At 41.1% G+C, this 13,103-nt stretch overlaps 1 protein-coding gene and 1 non-coding gene across 2 annotated transcripts; both read left to right on the top strand.

Annotated features, from left to right (window-relative positions):
- The first annotated feature begins 770 nt into the window (after positions 1-770).
- Positions 771-9,833, top strand: gtpbp4 (GTP binding protein 4). Its single transcript, XM_029704706.1, has 17 exons — positions 771-900; positions 1,216-1,386; positions 1,476-1,579; positions 1,682-1,818; positions 1,967-2,067; positions 3,046-3,138; positions 3,470-3,661; positions 6,774-6,839; positions 6,973-7,062; positions 7,159-7,269; positions 7,453-7,530; positions 7,694-7,745; positions 7,869-7,969; positions 8,200-8,397; positions 8,499-8,564; positions 8,668-8,817; positions 9,076-9,833. Exons 1-17 carry the CDS (start codon positions 853-855, stop codon positions 9,226-9,228), a joined length of 1,911 nt encoding a protein of 636 aa, XP_029560566.1. The 5' UTR covers positions 771-852; the 3' UTR covers positions 9,229-9,833.
- LOC115157817 (small nucleolar RNA SNORA81) lies at positions 3,893-4,074 on the top strand. The gene has a single exon (XR_003868570.1). It is a non-coding gene; the product is annotated as a small nucleolar RNA SNORA81 (small nucleolar RNA).
- Positions 9,834-13,103: the final 3,270 nt, after the last annotated feature.

Raw genomic sequence — 13,103 nt, 5'->3', positions numbered from 1 at the left:
TGTTTCCTCCAGAATCTTCACAAGGTCCTTTGCTGTTCTGGGATTTGCACTTTTCGCACCAAAGTACGTTCATCTCTAGGAGACAGAACGCGTCTCCTTCCTGAGCGGTATGAAGGCTGCGTGGTCCCATGGTGTTTATACATGCGTACTATTGTTTGTACAGATGAACGTGGTACCTTCAGGCGTTTGGAAATTGCTCCCAAGGATGAACCAGACTTGTGGGGGTCTACAATTCTTTTTCTGAGGTCTTGACTGATTTCTTTTGATTTTCCCATGCTGTCAAGCAAAGAGGCACTGAGTTTGAAGGTAGGCCTTGAAATACATCCACAGGTACACCTCCAATTGGCTCAAATGATGTCAATTAGCCATTTCAGAAGCTTCTAATGCCATGGCATCATTTTCTGGAATTTTCCAAGCTGTTTAAAGGCACAGTCAACTTAGTGTATGTGCATTTCTGACCCACTGGAATTGTAATACAGTGAATTTTAAGTGAAATAATCTGTCTGTAAACAATTGTTGTAAAAATTACTTGTGTCATGCACAAAGTATATGTTCTAACCGACTTGCCAAAGCTATAGTTTGTTAACAAGAAATTTGTGGAGTGGTTGAAAAACAAGTTTTAATGACTCCAACCAAAGTGTATGTAAACTTTCGACTTCAACTGTATGTAATTTTTACATCCCTGACCCTGACTTCATATGAGCACTAGAGGGTAGTGTAAAGAAAAGCGCGCAGATTTTTTTCTCACAAGGAGGTCCTCTTGATGAAACAGCTTCACTTCCTCATCGTTGTTGTTTAGATCCGGTTTGGTCCTTTCCGGTTGCAGTCAGTGGCCGAACGTGCTCCGAAAAAATGGCACTTTATAATTTTAAGAAGATTATGGTGGTTCCCACCTCAAAGGTATGTTTTTACACGTTTTACAAGTTGTTGATGTGTCTCTCCGGAAAATACCAACTCCAAAAACTGAAAACATGCTGTTTATCTGGTTGGAATTAAATGTCTACTTCTGGAGAGAGCCACGTGTTGTGCTTGGGAAGGGAGAGAAAAGCCACGCATGACATTTCTTAGTTTTTGGGGGCAACAGTATACATACAAATGCGTGTCTAGCGATGTGAATTGTTTGTTACTGTAAAACACATAGTATTGACAAATACGTTTTTGTTTACATTGTCCTCGTTCAATGTGCTGATTGCCGTTCCCAATTTTTTTTCACAGGAATTCATTGACATCACTTTATCGAAAACCCAAAGGAAGACTCCGACAGTAGTACACAAGCATTATCAAATTCACCGCATCAGGCATTTCTACATGCGCAAGGTGAAATTCACCCAACAGAACTATCATGACCGGCTCTCCCAGATTTTGACAGACTTTCCCAAATTGGACGTAAGTAATGTTATTGCTTTGAAAGTCTTGTAATATTCACACACTACCAAGTTCCACTTTGTGCTAATGAATAATATGGTCTTCCACAGGATATCCATCCTTTCTATGCTGATTTGATGAATGTCTTGTATGACAAAGACCATTACAAGTTGGCTTTGGGACAGATCAACATCGCAAAGAATTTGATTGACAAGTATGAAGCTTACTTTTCCCACTTTTTTGTTGTTGTTACTTACAGTGATCATATATGTTGGTCAATTTGGAGTGGTCCCACTCAAATGTGTTCTTGTTGCAGTGTTTCCAAAGACTATGTTCGACTGATGAAGTACGGTGATTCCCTGTACCGCTGTAAACAATTGAAGCGCGCTGCTCTGGGTCGAATGTGCACCATCATGAAGAGACAGAAGCAAAGCTTGGAATACCTGGAGCAAGGTAATCTTTTAGATATTTACATCATTTTGATGAAAGGCAAAGTATGCATGCCTGTGAATGGCTCCGGTGTACATATACTAGAAGATGCTAAAGACATTTGTCTCCAGCTGTCATTATGTTGTTTACATTTGATTGTTTGTTTTTACAGTGCGCCAGCATCTTTCCCGTTTACCAACGATTGATCCCAACACTCGGACTCTACTGCTTTGTGGATATCCTAATGTGGGCAAGTCTAGTTTCATCAACAAGGTATGCATTCCTGTTGTCAGTTCAATGGTTGGTAGCACCTTTAGTGTTCAAATAAAATTGTATTGCTCACATGCGCGGAATACAACAGGTGTAGGCTTTACAGTGAAATGCATACTTACGAGTCCATTACCAACAATGCAGATTTAATTCAGACAATTATTTGCAAAATAAAAAAAGTCGATAGTAACACAATAACAAGGCTATATTCAAAGAGTACCAGTACCGAGTCAATGTGCAGGGGTACAAGGTCATTGAGGTAATACTGTATGTACATGTGGGTAGGGGTAAAAGTGACTAGGCAATCAGGATATATAATAGAGTAGCAGCAGCATGTTTGTGTTGTAGTTTTAGTGTAATATGTGTGTGTAGAGTCTATTGTGTGTGTATAGAGCCAGTGCAAGAGAGTCTGTTCAAAACAATTAAGATAAATAAATAATCCGGGTAGCCAATCGATTAACTGTTCGGCAGTCTGATGGCAGGAGCTTTTTGGTCCCAGACTTGGCGCTCCGGTACCACTTTCCTTGCAGTAGCAGAGATAACAGTCTTTGACTTGGGGGCTGGAGTCTTTGACTATTTTTAGGGCCTTCTTCTGACATCGCTTGGTATAGAGGCCTATATTTGTCCTATATCCCAGCCTCCATCCCCGCAGGAGCCCTTTTGCCATTTGGTAGGCCGTCATTGTAAATAAGAATTTGTTCTTAACTTGCCTAGTTAAATAAAGGTTAAGCACCCATTGTTAGAGACATTGCACTATGTTTCTTGTCTGCATTTCTGCACGATGTATTAATCGTAGTCGGGTTGTTGTTGTAAATAATGTTGTCAATGACTTCCCTGGTAAAATAAAGGCAACTAGAAATAAATGGGTTAAGGTTCATTTGAACATGTTGATACATATGCAGAACGTGGATAAAATGTGACATACAAAACATTTTAGTAGTGCGGGAAAAGATGTTGACAAAGCTGTACTGTCTTCCCCAGGTCACCAGAGCTGATGTTGAGGTCCAGCCCTACGCCTTCACCACCAAGTCCTTGTTCGTCGGCCACATGGATTACAAATACCTTCGCTGGCAGGTAAGAGGGCCTTTATGCACTTACACGCCAGCTATCTCTAGCTGGAATAGATTGGAACACTTATCTATTTGATTTTCATACACTTTTCCACCAGATTTGTACTTGTTAGCAAACTAGATCACAACACAGATACATCAAGTACCCGTTGTAGGTCTGTGATGAGAAATCATGCACCACGCTGAACATGTGATGGATAACCCTTACCACAATATCTGAGGCCTTCAATAAAGTACTCTAGGTCGTGTTAGTTTCTCTCTCAATCATGAGTTGTCGAATACGATTAACACCTGGACCATTTCATGTGTATTGCTAACTCCGTATGTGGCCGTAGGTGGTTGACACCCCAGGGATCTTGGACCACCCTTTGGAGGAGAGGAACACCATTGAGATGCAGGCCATCACAGCCCTGGCCCATCTGCGATCTGCCGTGCTCTACGTGATGGACGTCTCCGAGCAGTGTGGCCAAACCCTGGAACAGCAGCTCGAGCTCTTCAACAACATCCGGCCCCTCTTTGCCAACAAGGTCAGAGGTCATGTGTTATAGAGGCACCACTGATTACTTTTTAAGACTGCATCACAAATGACACACTACTCCCTTTATAGTGCTTTACTTTTGACAAGGGTCTATAGGACTCTGGTTAAAAGTAGTGGATTGTATAAGGAATAGGGTGCCTATTCAGACCATGTTTTATGGAAGCAGCATTGTCGATAGTTGTATGCTTGTGAGTTAGTCAACAGCTTGGTCAAAACCTTTCCCTTCTTTTAAAGCACCCTGCTAAAATTGCGGGGGTGAAGCCTCCGGGCTTGGCTCTTGCAGCCATGTAAGCATGGGTACACCAAGGAAGGATAGAAAAGGCCCAGGGTCGCAAGTGAGGCTAGGACGGACCTCTTTCTTAATGTTCAGTGTCCTTTGTCTCAAGGCTCTGTGCTACATTATTTATCTGAAGGCAAGGCACGTAACAAAAAAACAAAACCTTTAGACCCCAATAGAATTCTGGAATGCTGCTTTAGATTACTGATTAGTAATTTAAGATAAAACACATTCTCACATTTCAGACAGCTCAAAAACAAGTAACAAATGACAATTACAAGTTAACTTAGTTTTAAAGAGCACAGCCTCTTATTTAATGACACCAAATTCATGTCAATAGGAATAACACTCATTTTGTCTTCCATTGTGTAAAGACACTATCAGAAAACCATTAACACTCAACACAACAAAAAACATTAGAGTATTTCAATTGTAGTAAATCTGACTAAATTACTCACTCAAAATGTACCAAGTATAATATTATGCTTATAAATATTATTTTCATGTAAATAAAAATATGATCTAAAATGTGGCCAGAGGACAATTCAGAAAGTATTTCAAAACCGACACAGAGTAGGCTATTTGATTGACAACTTTTCTTACCTCTGTAACATTGTAAAAATGCAGACAACGATTCATACTATTTAAAAATGAAGGTAACCTCTCAATAAGATTTAGTACAGACCAGGCCTGACACACAATGTAGGTGACCTCTCTCAATAAGATTTAGTACAGACCAATAGTAGCCTACTTTGACAACAAGTCAGTGAATGCAACAAGTATTATTCAATATTATAATAATTTTTTAACCTTTTATTTAACTAGGCAAGTCAGTTAAGAACAAATTCTTATTTAAGTTGACGGCCAAACCCGGACAACGCTTGGCCAGTTGTGCGCCGCCATATGGGACTCCCAATCATGGCCTGGATTTGAACCAGGGACTGAGATGCAGTGCCTTAGACCGCTGCGCCACTTGGGAGCCGCCAGATGGAGACAGATAGAGAAGATACACAAGAAACTGTTCATAGACAATAAAATATTTGTAGGACATTCATATTTCACATGGTCACCTTAGTGTTTTCATTTAGCCTACGACGTCATGGAACTTCTGGAAGCACGGCCCCATAGTGCACCCAAAGGAGGTTTCTACACATCTCCCACCTTTTACCCTGCATCCACTGTGGATGCACACCACACACCCTCTTGCGCCCTTCAAAGTTAACCTGCTTTCAAATGAGTTACAACTCGATCCACAAGTCCCTGGTTCCACACTCTTGGCTCCCCACTTCCTGCAATATCACAAAGGGAATGCACAAGCTGCATTTTGAATGCCTTCAGGGACCAGCACCTGCGGTTTCTGGGAAGGGCCTTTGCAGGGTCCTCCACACAATGTACGCATTTATGATGGCAATGTTGAGCATCCCCCAAACGCTTACTTCCACCATTTTCTGCCTGTGCGTCCAACACTGTAATAGCTCCTCAGTTGGTCAAGATGGTCAACCCCTAGAGGAACAGAGTAACGGACGGAGAGGAGTAACAAATAAGATAATTGTGGTCAATTGCCCACCGGTCTAAAGTCCATTGCTCGTGTTTCTTGGCCCATGCAACTTTCTTCTTATTGATGTCCTTTAGTAGTAGTTTCTTTGTAGCAATTCGACCATGAAGGCCTGATTCATGCAGTCTATGAATATATCCTCCTCGCAAACATGACAAACCATAAACTAATCCCAACAGATAAACACATTAATCTAGCCTTCATTTCGGTGGCTAATTAGCTGGTTGTCTGTACTGCTAGCTAGGGAAAGTGACAGCTGAGGTTGATACTTCGTGAGCGCAGCCCACATTTACTGCTACTCACAACTTTTCTTGTCTGACAGACTAACTACTGAACAAAAATATAAACACAAAATGCAACAATTAACAATTTTACTGAGTTACAGTTCACAAAAGAAAATCTGTCAATTGAAATTGCCCTAATCTAGTGGATAATGGATTTCACATGACCGGGAAAGGGCAACAGTTCTCTGGCAACAGCTCTGGTGGACATTCCTGCCGTCAGCATGCCAATTGCACGCTCCCTCAACTGCACATTTAAGTGGCCTTTTATTATCTGCAGCACAAGGTGCACTTGTGTAATGATCATGCTGTTTAATTAGCTTCTTGATATGTCACACCTGTCATGTCGATGGATTATCTTGGCAAAGGAGACATTTTCACTAACAGGGATGTGAACATCATTTGAGATAAATAAGCTTTTTGTGCATATGGATATTTCTGGGATCTTTTATTTCAGCGCATGAAACATGGGACCAACACTGCATGTTGCGTTTATAATTTTGTTCAGTATAGTTAGCAAGCATCTTGGGCCGTTTCCATATGAATTACATCGGTAGAACCAAGACAACTAGTTAGCTGATTATATACAGCTAAACCCTGCAACTTGAGACCGAGAGCAATCATTTGAGCACCACCGCTGATGTGTCCGCCTGTACCAACCAAGTTATCATGACAGGACTTGCTAATCTGAGAGCTATTCCCCAAGTTTCACAGCATCAAACATCGACAACACCAAACATACATCTGCTGTTTACTTATTTCACTCACCTCGACATCATCGCTTTTCAAAGTGCAAGGACTGGTCCGAATCCGTATCACCAACCAACATATATACCGCCTCTTTCGCAGTGAAAAGACGTGTCCACTTCTGTGCTGTCATTTTGAGTAGTGGAGTTTTAAAAAAAACTTTGAAAGGTCAAATGACGGCATACCCTGTTTCTGGTTTCACGCAAATATGATAATGTTATTGTATTTTTTTCCCCTCTAGCCTTTGCTCATTGTGGCAAACAAGTGTGATGTCAAGAAGATCAGTGAACTCACTGAAGAAGACCAGGTTCGTAGTTTTATTCATGTTCGTTAATATATTCTCTATCTTTACTTTGGCTGTATTTTTCGCCCCAGTTTACGTTGTCATCCTCTTCCAAGATGGGACTTGCTTATCAGGGTTTCCTACTTTGTTTCCTCAGAAAATCTTTGCTGACCTTACTGCAGAGGGCATCTCTGTCATTGAAACCAGCACTTTGACTGAGGAGGGAGTGATGACTGTGAAAACAGAAGTGAGCAGTCTAGTCCACTCTTCTGATTACTAACAATTTGCTAGTAGCACATTTAAAAAGAATTCTATAAATAACTAATATTTTCTTAAATTTCAGGCCTGTGACAAACTTCTGGCCCATCGTGTCGACGGCAAAATGAAGGGCAAGAAGGTGCATGATGTGCTCAACAGATTGCATTTAGCAGTGCCTGCTAAGAGGGACGAGAAGGTAGGCTGAATACTGTGCTCTCTGTGGAGGTGTACGTCTATCTACACTTAGTTGTTTGCCCAAGTTAAACATGTTTGAAGTCATAAGCATGATTTTGGTCATGTTAAAACAAAAATTTAATGGTTTATATTCATTTTGAATGTGAACAGGTGAAATTGACTTGTCCTGTTTTCTCAACACTAGGCGAGACCACCGTTCATTCCGGAGGGAGCGAGGATTGGCAGGAAAACAATGGAGGTGGATGCACCCAAACGCAAAACGGTAGAGCCATACTAATAATAGTAACAGTTGTGGAAGGATTATCTTGGAAGAGCCTTGGATGTAATCCGCGTGGGTGATGTTGTGGTAAACATACATTGTTAAGATCTAGCTGTCTTACTAAGTATTATTTAATGAATTACCAATTTCCATCATTGATTTACAGGAGAGAGATCTGGAGGTGGAGATGGGAGATGATTATATCCTGGACCTACAGAGTATGTATATTGACGTTGTCATCAACTTTATAAAAAGCTTGTCTGAAAGGATATTGTGTACATGGTTATCAGCAAACTTATTTGGTCCATTTTTTTCTAATACTTGATATTTCCTCTTTTCAGAATATTGGGATCTGATGAATCAAGATGAGAAATATGATGTGATTCCTGAAATATGGGAGGGTCACAACATTGCAGATTATATCGACCCTGAAATCATGAAGGTGAGTAGGGGGGTGAAACCACTGATCTTGGTGACCATAGTTATCGTTGATCAGTATGGATAGGATGTACAGTTCTGCCGCCAACATGGACTGAAAAGGGATAATTGACGAGAATGAGAATGCCTTTCTAGTGATTTCATGGAATCATAGACTAAAATGGGGATGCCTTTTCTATTCATTCTAATTCTATGGCCGCCACCTCTCCTAACATCTCTCTCATGCCCATACAGAACCTGGAGGATCTGGAGAAGGAGGAGGAGCTGAAGGTGAAGGCAGGGGAGTACGAGACTGATGAGGAGAGCGAGGACGAGGAGATGCAGGAGATCCGTCAGCTGGCCAAACAGATCAGAGAGAAGAGGAAGCTGAAGATCGTTTGCTCCAAGGAAAAGGATGTGCATGGCCCCAGACTACCCAGAACTGTCAAGAAGGTGACATGGACATCTTGTTTATATGCATAGAACTTTTAAAGTTAATCTTGTTTTATTATCGGTCTTACTAATCACTGGGCCAAAATGTTAAACATTTACAGGTTGAAAGAAAAACCCTGGAGAAGGAAATGGGAGACCTTGGTCTGGACATGACTGGCAAAGATGACGTAAGTTGCTTTTCATTTAGTTCTGTGTATGTCAAGTACAATGTCTTAATACAAGCTACAGACTGGATACTATATTCACACATTGCTGTTCATGTCCTTTCAGAGCCACTATGCGGTTAATGCCCGTAGATCCCGGAGCGTTGGCGTTGCCAAGAAGCGTAAGCGTGAGGAGTCTGTAGTTCCCACCTCTCGAACCCGCAGCCAGAGTAACTCTCGTCCTCCACGCGACCAATCTGGTGTTCGTGATCCTAAGGTATGTGATGTAGGCTACGCTAGATTTTCCTGTCATCAGGTGAAATGGTTTGTGTTAAAAATATGCATATTGGGGGAAGTGTTAGTCCCTTGGCTTAAAGAAACATAAGCTTTGGAGATGTTGTGAAGATTGAGTTTGTCTCAAGTGGAACCCTATTATTGGCCCTGGTCAAAGTAGTGCTCTATATATGGATAAGATAAGTTGGGAGGCAACTTGTGTTTTGCTGAGGATTTACTGAAAGTATGTTTTCCTGTATAGATGGCGAAGAAGGCCAAGAAGTTGATGAAGAGCCAACAGAAGGACATGAACCGCCAGGGGAAGAAGGGAGAGGCAGACAGACATGTATTTGACCTCAAGCCAAAACATCTTTTCTCTGGCAAGAGGAAGTCCGGAACCAACGATCACAGATAAAGGCATTGATCGATACGGTTTTCTTTTTTCCGAGTCTAGTCCAGCTTCTGTCTCAATTGTATACCTTTTCCTCTGGAGTAAAACTGAACATAATTCAGGAAATGGCAAACATTTATTATCATTCACTATATTGAGGTATTGAGTGACACGGACGTGTCATTCCTGGTTTTGAAAAGCTGCAGCTGTGCAGTGGAGCACAAACTTCAAATCTGACACAAGGTATCAGCAAGCAATGAGATGTTGGTGGATTTGAGTGGTAGTTCAACTTGTCACTTACGTGAACAACCATAGTCATAGCTTCCAATCGCTGTGGCTACCAATTGTTATACGAAAAGCTCAAATAGCATTCAAGTAAAGTGTACTTGAATTGTAAACTTTCATTGGAACGACTTGCCGTAACTCCTGGAATTTAATACAAAGTGTATTTCTTTGGTGTTGCTAGAAACATAAATAACATGAAGCTGCATGCACCGTAACAGTTAAGTCCTCTCACTAAATGCGAGTTTCTTCTACAGTGTACACTGAAGTGGGGGAACTGATTAAATGCTCAATTGAAATTTGTCTCAGTGGTGCTTTATTAAAATCAAATGTATTGAATACTTTAATATTGATCTTGTCCTCCCTGTTTTATTAAATAGTGTGATTGAAAGATATAATAAATGATGTACCAGTTCAGGAAATATTAGGAAACTGGAAAATATTGTGTGATGCACTCAATGGGCCTGTTCAAAGTGGGATGTTAAATCATAGCTTGGTCAAAAACTAGAATCAGAGATCTGTATATAATGACCAGATGCTCATGTCTCCATTCTAACAATGAGGTTGTTTGTCTGGCTGGTTTATCCGGAGGAGTTTGGATCGGGTGAGCCAGGTGCCCAGCTCTGGTCAATGGCAAAGTCTGCTAAAAACAAAAGTGAAAAGCACGTGGAGTGATGACTAGGATTTTGTGTTTTCACATGCAAAAATGATTGCTTTTGATAAAAACTAGTGCTGAGCGATTAGTGCTTTTTGAGATGGGTTTCGATTATGAAAAATTGTGATTCTACAAGGCAGAGTAAGTGTTAATACATGTCCCATGATGGTAGTGACTGCTTATCACTTATTAACCATCGGTTATTCACATTTCTTTAGGCCTGTTTTAATAAAATATTTCAGTTGTGTATATTACATTTGTTTTATTTTATGACTTTCATTCCAAGTCATCATCTGATCTCTAGAGCTGCTGTCTGATGAAATCACCTTTTGTAGTTCTAAGTAAGGCATACTTTGACTGAATACCAATACCTCGCAAAGCAACTGCTCTATGTATCCCCTCTTGAACACACAAAAAGCAGGTGTGAAAGAAACAGACCGAAGTAGCTGCACAATGGATTATGGTCATTGTAGTTAATTATCATGTTTTCTGCACTGACCTATGTAGAACATTGGCCTGTTGGAAACTACACTGAACAAAAATATAAATGCAACATGTAAAGTGTTGGTCCCATGTTTCATGAGCTGAAACAAAAGATTACAGAAATGGTCCATGCGCATAAATTTGTTTACATCTCTGTTAGTGAGCATTTCTCCTTTGCCAAGATTGTCCATCTACCTGACAGGTGTGACATATCAAGAAGCTGATTAAACAGCATGATCATTACACAGGTCCACCTTGTGCTAGGAACAATAAAAGGCCACTAAAATGTACAGTTTTGTCACAACACAATGCTACAGATGTCTCAAGTTTTGAGGGAGCGTTCAATTGGCATGCTGACTGCAGGAATGTCCACCAGAGCTGTTGCCAGAGAATTGAATGTTAATTTCTCTACCATAAGCCAAAAACGTTGTTTTACAGAATTTGGCATTACTTCCAACCGACCTCACAACCGCAGACCACCTATGGTGTCGTGTGGGCGAGCGGTTTGCCGATGTCAAAGTTGTGAACAGAGTGCCCCATGGTGGCAGTGCGGTTATGGTATGGGCAGGCATAAGCTACGGACAAAAAACACAATTGCATTTTATCGATGGCAATTTGAGTGCAGAGATACAGTGAAGAGGTCCTGAGGCGCATTGTCATGCCATTAATTTGCTGTCATCGCCTCGTGTTTCAGCATGATAATGCATGGCCCCATGTCACAAGGATCTGTACACAATTCCTGGAAGTTGAAGATTACCCAGTTCAACCATGGTCTGCATACTCACCATACATGTCACCCACTGAGCATGTTTGGGATGCTCTGAATCGACGTGTGCGACAGCGTGTTCCAGTTCCCGCCAATATCCAGCAACTTTGCACAGCCATTGAAGAGGAGTGGGACAACATTCCACAGGCCACAATCAACAGCCTGATCAACTCTATGCGAAGGAGATGTGTCTCGCTGCATGAGGCAAATGGTGGTCACACCAGATATTGGCTGGTTTTCTGATTCACGTCCTTAACTTTTTTTTTAAGTATCTGTGACCAACAGATGCATATCTGGATTCCCAGTTGTGAAATCCATAGAATTGACTGATTTCCTTATATGAACTGTAACTCAGTAAAATCTTTGAAGTTGTTGCCTTTATATTTTCCTACTACGTCACACCGTTCGGGCATGAACTGATTTATCTCCCAATTGACATCTGTCGATTAGTTGTTTAAAAACAGAAACATAATCAACATTTCGGTTAATCGCTCAGCACAAATAAAAACAATATCTGCCTTCCCAATGAAAACTAGTTTGAAATTTCAAACATTTATTGTATGGAAAATAGATGTTTCTGGACGATGCACCATGCTGCCTTGTTGACAACATAATCGAGCAGCGCAGATTCCTGTTCCATTTGAGAAGGTTGCTTCTTTCCCCTTTGGCCAGATGATGTGATGGGTCACAGCCCAGTTCAACCCGGGCCAGCGTAATATAACTACCACAATGGGGGCTCAAAATAAGCCCATAGAAACCCACTGTGCTTATTTTGGACAGATTTTGACGGGAGTGAAACCTCTCGCTTTGCCTCTTCCTCTGCTAGAATGGAGAATGGCACCCGGAATTACGCATAATTTCCTTTGGTGGCCTGGATGAAACAAGAAGGCCAGCAAAGATTATGGATATGTTGACAAGATACATGTCTTTGCCCTTACAGTGGGAGTCGTTGTCCACAAAGTGGTACAGCTGTCTTGCTCCCGCCTATGCTTTCTTTGAATTGGTGGATACATCTCATTATTGTAATCTATTTTGAATATTCGATAAGGGTTGTTCAACTTCAACTGCCTGTATTCAATGGAGAGAGATGCTACGCTACTAGCGTCATTCATGAATATGCATAGCCATCTCGAGAAAACACCGATATAAAATGTATTTTCTTACATTTGCCAGGATGTCACGTGGTCCTACTTATATCAGTACACTCGTAACAATTTAAGCATTACACAATTTATATTCGGTTAAATAAATCTCACGTAGCAAATAAGACACTCAATGACCTCCACACAAAAACACCTTGCTTGTTGGGCGAAACAACGCCACCAGCTGGAGGGAGACAGATTTTCCGCGTTTGTTGGGCCTCTCTCTTCGTCTTCCTGTCTGAGGGCCAGTCAAACCAAATCAGCTTTCCACTAGATAGCATAGCCACAAAGTCAAAATATCCTAATAATTAATTAAAACAAAAAATAGCTTTTTCGTTTTAATGTAACGTTAGGCATAAGGTTATCAGTATGGGTTAGGTTAAAATCACATTTTAAGAATATGAATTGTGGAAATAGGCATGGTCTATGACTTTGTGGCTGTGGTAACTAGACGACTGTCAAGCTGCTGGCTAGCTATCTGTTTGACAGAGACGGGAGAGGAAGCGAGACACCCCACTTGCTGTTTTGTGTTTGTTTGTGTTTAGGTTTAGGTTTCGGTTTTGTTTCAATG

The sequence above is a fragment of the Salmo trutta genome, chromosome 21 (assembly GCF_901001165.1).
Source record: "Salmo trutta chromosome 21, fSalTru1.1, whole genome shotgun sequence".
In the NCBI taxonomy this organism is placed as follows: Eukaryota; Metazoa; Chordata; class Actinopteri; order Salmoniformes; family Salmonidae; genus Salmo; species Salmo trutta.
This window is presented reverse-complemented; position numbering and strand designations above follow the sequence as displayed.